At 40.5% G+C, this 7,619-nt stretch overlaps 1 protein-coding gene across 1 annotated transcript; it reads right to left on the bottom strand.

The window, feature by feature from the left end:
- Positions 1-397: 397 nt before the first annotated feature.
- ip6k2b (inositol hexakisphosphate kinase 2b) lies at positions 398-6,694 on the bottom strand. Its single transcript, XM_058403060.1, has 5 exons — positions 6,200-6,694; positions 2,597-2,810; positions 2,358-2,506; positions 1,452-1,627; positions 398-1,340 (listed from the first exon to the last, which is right to left on the bottom strand). Exons 1-5 carry the CDS (start codon positions 6,420-6,422, stop codon positions 801-803), a joined length of 1,302 nt encoding a protein of 433 aa, XP_058259043.1. The 5' UTR covers positions 6,423-6,694; the 3' UTR covers positions 398-800.
- Positions 6,695-7,619: the final 925 nt, after the last annotated feature.

Raw genomic sequence — 7,619 nt, 5'->3', positions numbered from 1 at the left:
ATAATCCTTTTAGGTTCATCTTAGAAATATGCTCATCAATAAATAAAGTTTGTTTATAGCATCTTATATCACATCTAGTGAACTATGGAATGAAGTGCGAAGATAAACAAGTGTCGTAAAGTGTCTGTGATGAAATCAGTCCACGAAATTATCGCCAGTGTGAGTTCTTATTCCCTTTAAACAAGAGTCTCTTCCCTTTCTTTCATTTTCCTTAGGTATAAATCTCTCTTGGTCTTGATTCTATAAAGCACCTTGATGTCTGTGAATTGTTCATATCATAATGGCTTTTTTCATGTTTTATTGTGCTAGCAAGATATAAAAAAAGACATTTTTGCTTTGCTACAAATCCACATCTCATTCCAGGTATGAGTGTGTGTGCATGTGTGCGAACAGTGTCTTTTTCTTTGTTAGAATTTCATAACCTTCTCAGCTCTCTTTGATTTCAGAGCAAGTACAGAAAAATCTGGGGGTCTTCCAGAACCCACATAATGGTCTGCCTTGTCCTCGTCCTTCTGTCACGTAGAGAGAAAACAGAATTGACTAGAGGAGCGAGGGGCCACACTAGATATTGCAGAAAAATAAGCAAACGTGTTAGCAGTTCAGTCCCATCAGCTCCTGATGGCCATTTGGGATTTGACCTTCCACCCTTCCTTGACGCTCTGGTGCCTCGTCTTTGGGGCGCGATTAAAGGTCTTAGGGATCGGAACATAGCCTTCAGCCCTGTTACCTTTATCAGGGTATCCACTATAAGCCTAGCATAGCGGTCGGTGCACCAATGACATGGTTAATCATGTATGCCATTAATCATTGCTGTGCTCCTCAAGCTGCGACAGAATGCTAATGAGATTCTGCAGGCCAAAGATATAGCCACTGTCTCCACCTTCGTGCACTACGCTATCCTCGCCGTAATCCCGACACGTCGTGTGAGCAAAATCGATCATCCTGACGTCCACCAATGGCGAGCTCGATCCTGATCCGCTGGAACAATCCCTGTGCTGGGATCGACCCCCATATGCTCCTTCCTCCTCATCCTCATCCTCCTCCTCATCTTCGTCTTCCACCTCTCCTCCACGAGACGGCCGAGATCTTGCAGCAACTGGTGCTGGTGCTCCGTCGTAGATGATGAGGAGAGACGAGGAGAAAAAGCGATAGCTCTCGCAGGCTTCGAGGACAGCTCGCATCTCTTTGAGCCGCTGCAGAACCGGAGAGAGGAGCTCTCTGCGGAGAACGCGTCCGTCGCTGAAGAACTGACACAGGGCTTCTTTAAAGCCGGCCAGGCTCAACTTGCGGCCGTGGTACTTGTTCATGAACATCAGCTGCCCCGTTACACTGTGATACACCTACACACAGAGGAACAATGAGTCTGACTGCTACAGGAAGTCTCCAAATTGTAGCATGCAACAATTTATTTGACATTTAGAAGCAAATTTAAAAATTAGCCGTGTAATTACCTGCATCCCGCAGAGCCGCACTCCTATCAAGGACGACGTGCTTTGCTGGCATTTGCGAATTTGGTTGGCTTTCTTCTCTTCTGATGCGTCATCGCCGTGCTGCCGGGTTCCCATTTTCAGATCAAGGACACAAGGAACCCGATAGTGCCATGTCAGGTTCTCCAGGAGAATGAACTCTGAAAAGGGGTTTGAGTTAAAGAAATAACATTCAAATAGATTGCCCACCTCCACAAAGATTGGTCAGTAGTGATCGATCGGGCGTAGTTTGTTTCAGTCTTGATAGACACCGAAACTTTTCGATTTGTCTTAACATATAATTATATTACGCAAGCCTAATTCTATAACACCGCTTTATAACTATTCTGGACATCTAAATCTATCAAGACGGCTTAGAAGAATTTATTCGTAAATTCAATGCAGGAACATTTACACAAAAGATACACATAAGCATATGAGCTCATATGCTCATGGGAAACTCATTTGAATAGAATAATTAGCAACGAGCTACTTCAAATGTATATGCAGAGTTTAAGTTAAATCCTTTACTTATTTCAATACAAAAATGTAAGGAACATTCAGTCAAACTCAATAAAGATGTCTCACAATAATAATCATCCTTGAAAAACAGTAGGTTATGATAGCTATTCAAAAGTAACGGCACTCTCTCTATAAAATATAGAAGAGAAAATTCCCAGAAAATAAATTTTAATGAAAACAGGAATTGTGAGAGGATATTGTGATTTTATTTATTTATTTATTTTATTTTATTTTTGTTCCTGTTCTATTTTTTCTTGTTGCTTTATTTGTATCTGCCAAATACAACTTTTTGCTGCAGTTTGTGCATTTTTGCATGCACTGGGAATTCCTAAATGAATGTCGATATTTTCTGAAATATTGAAAGGATACTGTGCTGGTTTCGGTGTTTGGAGTTCTCTTTCATCCTCTGTAGATGCTGCTGGTGGCACTGCAGACTCCAGGGGTTATGTTTGATCTGCGGTGCCATGTTGCCTTTCTCCAGGCTGTAGTACAACACCTCTGCTTTATCCTCACGGTTACTGCCAAGAAAATGAGAGGCGTGTGAGAGTTTATTTTCAGCCAGGTCCAGTAGGTCACTATGATGATTTACGCCGATATTTACAGCTCACCTTTTGCTTTTCTCCTCTTTGCGGCTCGTTCTCGTCCTCTCGTTCTCCAGCAGACCGGACGTCTTCTTTTTACTCCACTTCAGCAGCTTGCTTTTGGGTTCTCCATCAGCTAAGGGTTCCGTGTTCTCCTGATCAGACGGATCGCTGTGCAGAGGGTACGCAATCAAGCACAGGTTCCCTTCCTCGTCTTCCTCGAAGCTCACCGATACCACACCTAATGCAAGAATGGGAACAAAAATAAAAACAGAGAGGAGATGAGTACAGTGTATTTTGTGCTTTATGTTCCCAACTCATTTAAATAGAAAGAAAACATTTTCTGCCCATTCTTCCAAATTTTCACTCTCATTTCGTTTCCATGACAACACCTCAAGTCAATAAGAAAGAGCAGCTCTTAAGTGATGCTCGATAAATGATATTGTGCCGACAAATCAGACCCGAAAAGGAGCTACTGTATGGTACTGTACAGTGTTACTGCTGACTGAACTTCCACTGCATCATCACGAAGAGCTAAAAACAATAATATCTCTAAATAATATCTGTCCTACAGCTGTTGTTTGTGGAGATATCTCCATGCTGTGTGAACATTCTGTAAGATTTGACTTGTAAATATATCCTCAAAGACCCAAGCACAACTTATTCCAGCCTACCGCTTGTTATTAGGATATTATTGATGTGCTTTTTTTAATGTTGACTGGCACCCTGAAGCAACACACACACACACACACACACACACACACATATTTAAGTGAAGTGGCAAGAGTGTCCTTTTTCCAACGTCATCGATATAAACTTGATCAAATTACTAAGACACACAGAAGGCCTGATTTTATAGACTCCTGTTTTATTTAGACTTTTTAACCATCCATGTTCCTCGCTCAAGAATTAACATATTTTAGGACAGATTTCCAGAAACCACAGCTTTGTTTTTGGCATTAAAATACTGTATTATGATTTGAAAACTGTTCAGTATATTGAAGTATTTCAGAATATAGAAGAAAAGGTTCAAGACTAATATTAGACTTATATATAAATTTATTTCTATTAATCCCCATTGAGCATGCCTGAGGCGACTGTGGCGAGGAAAAACTCTACCTTAGATGGTAAGAGAGGATCGAGACTCAAAAGATCTTGGAGATTTGGTTTTTAATGTGCGTCATGGGAAAAACAGAAAGAACAAAAGAAAGTCTTACATTATCAGCATGAAGGAGAAAATTATGCTAATAGACTCTGGTGGAAAAACTGAGCAAAACCACAAAGCACCGCAAAGTCTGCTCTGAAATTAAAATACTCCACCAAGCTGCCACTGTTGGGCCCTTGAGCAAGGCCCTTAACCCTCAATTGCTTAGTTGTATAAAATGACATGTAAGTTGCTTTGGAAAAGGGCGTCTGCTAAATGCCAGAAATGCAAATGAAATATTTTGCAGCATCTCAGCTTGATACACAGCTCCTGAATACACTTTTTTAAAATAATTAAAGCTGTAGATATAAAGTTTTCCGACATCTTTAGGATGAAATCGTTTTCTCTGTGTGGTTTTCCTGGTAATATGACAACAAACATGTAGTACCTTGAATCAAGGATATTCCACAACTTTAAATGATCTATGAATGGATAAAAAATTTAACATGTCCTCCATTAATACATTTTAAAAATGGTAAGAGTTATAGAGTTATGGGCATATTGCAGTAGTACAATATAAGAGGAATAAAGACGTTAGGATCATGCTGTGCTAAGAAAATAACTAATTCAGGATGGTGATGGTACCTCCGTTTCATCACAGCACCCCGTCATTTATTAATGTGTGAAACAACACGGTTCGTCCTGTCTTATTGAACCAGATCTCAGAACAAAAAGCGTAAAGGAAAAATATATATCACACAAAACACCTAAGGACATCTGCCTAAATCTGTAAGCAACAAACTTGGCGTTCTTTAGGACCCTGAGGCTTCCTGTGCAGGGATCTGGATGGGTTGCTGATGTCACCAGCTGTGATGTCACGTTTTCAGATATAGCACACTCATGCCCCCTCAGCTGCAGAGTCATACCTGTGTGTGTGTGTGTGTGTGTGTGTGTGCTGACAATACTGTGTTTGTGTAGGTGTGTACAGAGAAAAGAAACTTAGGTAGACAGACAGACAGACAGACAGACAGACAGACAGACAGACAGACAGACAGATAGATAGATAGATAGATAGATAGATAGATGTTGATCAAAGACCCTGGTAGCACCACACATTGCTACAGAGTTTCCGTTCATCTCTCTCTCTCTCTCTCTCTCTCTCTCTCTCTCTCATACACACAGTGAATGATGCCAGAATATATGTGTCTGTGTGTGTGTGTGTTTGTGTGTGTGTGTGTTTGTGTCAAGGCATCAATAAATCATACTGAATATGATCTCTCACTGGAATTGTCTGGCACAAACCCGTCTGAGGGCTGAATTTCCTTCATCAGAGCTGCTTCTAGTAATGAACAATTTCTCAGTGAAACTCAAACCTCCATCTCTCCATCTGAAGTCTGTGTGTGTGTGTGTGTGTGTGTGTTCTGTTTTTCCCAAGAACCTGGTGAATATTATTTATAGAAGCGCATCATCTGAAGAAGTGCTATGAAATTCAAATTATGATTTGATTTGACCTATAATTGAAATTGAGAAAAAAATCAAAAAGATATCAAGGCCACACCTAAGTCCTGGGACTATTTATTCTCTCTCTCTCTCTCTCTCTCTCTCTGTATATATAGATATATGTATATATATATACATGTATATGTATATATATATATATATATATATATATATATATATATATATATATATATATATATATATATATATATATAGATGAGACTAATCCCAGATGTGAGTATTACTTTGTCAGTAGAAAATACCAGCAGAATTCAAGTAGGTAATACTTTGTAATGTACATTGTAATGTCACAGAATTTTTATGATATCATCTTTATTTATATATAATATAAGTGTAAAATAGCACAGCACAGATTGGCGATTAGGTTAAAGCCAAATACGAGGCTTGTTCTGTTTTTAGAATCGAGGGTGCCAGCTAAAGAGTGTCCATATGAACTGGCGGGTTCCGCAATATTCTGGAAAAAATCTCTTATAAAACTTTGAGACAGTGAATCACAGAGGATTGATATTAAATTATAGGCAAATGCCGGTCAATTATGCCAACTATTACTCTAGTTTTTACCAGTTTACTGCCTTTATAATTCACTTATATAGGAATAATTCTTTTAAGTTTCTTTTAAGAAATTTCATTCACATGAATAAGACAGTAGTATATACCTTGACTCTTATTAGATATATTATAATACGCCTAAGTCTTGATATAGTTTATTTATTTATATGTATGTATAGATTTTATTCTTGACATTATAATTAGAATAAAAGTCAAATATTAAGGTAAATAGGAATCAGTGCATAAACCAAATGACATCCATTCATATGAATTTTTGCCCATTTACATATTCAGTACATGCAAGGAAGAAGAGCAGACCAGGAGAGACAGAGCGAGAGGGACAATGAGCGAGAGAGCACAGTGTTCTAACAGGCCTGAATGGTGTGTGTGTGTGTTTTGTTGTGTTGAGTTTTTACCTTTGTACTGAGGTGTGAATCTGCGGATCTCTGGTGGCAGGCTCTTGTAGAACTGGTGTTCTCGGGGGATTAGTGGCTTGCAGATGGTCTGCTCCCCAAAGCGCAGTACACAAGAATGGCCTCCGACCTGATGAACAAACGGCTCCAACATCACTCCACCTTTCTTCTGGCCTTTCCCTGGGTATCTACACCCCTCCATCAGCGCCTTTAAAGCCGGACTCATCCTCCAAAGACATGCGTCGCTCTCCAGGTACGGGGTTCTCTTGCTCCTTTATCTCCTCAGCACAAAGAGAGGAGCACAAGGGAATAACACAAGATTCCTAGATTCTTTAATTCCTAGATCAGGGGTGAATAAATAAATAAAAGTCCAGCAGGCTGTGATAGTGTGTCTGTGTGCATGTGTGAGAGTGCGGTGTGTGTCTTTTCAGACTGACAGAATAATTCTACACTGTGTGTCTTACTGGCTCTGCTGAGACTGAGCGGTCTGATCTAGGCAGAGAGGAAAAATAGCACAACAACTCACATTGCCCCACCCACCTCTCTGGCTTCAGCCAGTCAGAGCGAAGCAGCTGTTGTCGGGTTGGGTGGTGGGGGTATGGAGAGAAAAGGAGACTGAACAAACAAAAGGGAAAAAGGGCAAAAGGGAGGAGGGAGAGAGAGAGAGAGAGAGAGAGAGAGAGGAAAGGGCAAACAAAGTATAGGAAGGAAAGAGAAAGTGCACAGCTGTTCTCAGCTGGTTTCTATCTGTGACTGGACTTCCTGTTAATCAGGAAACCGAAAGGGGAGGGAGAGGACCTTAAATGACCAAAAACAACAAGTGTTACCCATCACTACCTAGCCCTGATTTGAGCATTTCCAGTAAATGTGAATCACATGAGCTTCACTGTTTTTACTGAATCCTACTGAAACACACTCAAATGATCACACTGAAACAGACCAACATCCTTTCTGAGGAACATCTGCACAATCATACAGTTATCCAATCGATATGTTAAAAAAATCACGTAGACAGATCCAGAGCTCTGGATGATGTTAATTTTCACATCAAACCTCAGAATGAGGGAAACGGGATCCCAGCGATGGTGACAGTGTTGCCGGTGCCAGACGTGCTGGTTTGTGTATTTCCTGGTGGTTTCACACACACAGCAGTTTCTAGTGTGAAAAACAAAACAAAAAGACTGCGACTGAATGCTGGTGGAAACACCTTGTTATTGAGTGAAGTCAGAGAAGAAAGGGCAGACTGGTTCAAGCTGACAAGAAAGCAACTGTAACAACCTTTTACAGCTGCTGTGAACAGACACACAGCACATCAACTCCTCAGGAGGATAAGTTACAGCAGCAGAAGATCACTTCGGAACTCACTCGTGTTTGCCAAGAGCAAGAATCGGAGGTTCCAGTGGGCACAGGATCACCCAAACAA

The sequence above is a fragment of the Hemibagrus wyckioides genome, linkage group LG11 (assembly GCF_019097595.1).
Source record: "Hemibagrus wyckioides isolate EC202008001 linkage group LG11, SWU_Hwy_1.0, whole genome shotgun sequence".
In the NCBI taxonomy this organism is placed as follows: domain Eukaryota; kingdom Metazoa; phylum Chordata; class Actinopteri; order Siluriformes; family Bagridae; genus Hemibagrus; species Hemibagrus wyckioides.
Note: the sequence above shows the minus strand (reverse complement) of the source record. Positions and strands in the feature narration are given on the sequence as shown.

Excerpts from the sequence above, each read along its gene's own strand:
- ip6k2b (XM_058403060.1), bottom strand. The coding sequence starts at position 6,422 with ATGAGTCCGGCTTTAAAGGCGCTGATGGAGGGGTGTAGATACCCAGGG. Across the intron at positions 2,811-6,199 it reads ATTCACACCTCAGTACAAAG|GTGTGGTATCGGTGAGCTTC; the intron begins GTAAAAACTCAA and ends TTCTTGCATTAG. Across the intron at positions 2,507-2,596 it reads AAAGAGGAGAAAAGCAAAAG|TAACCGTGAGGATAAAGCAG; the intron begins GTGAGCTGTAAA and ends TTTTCTTGGCAG.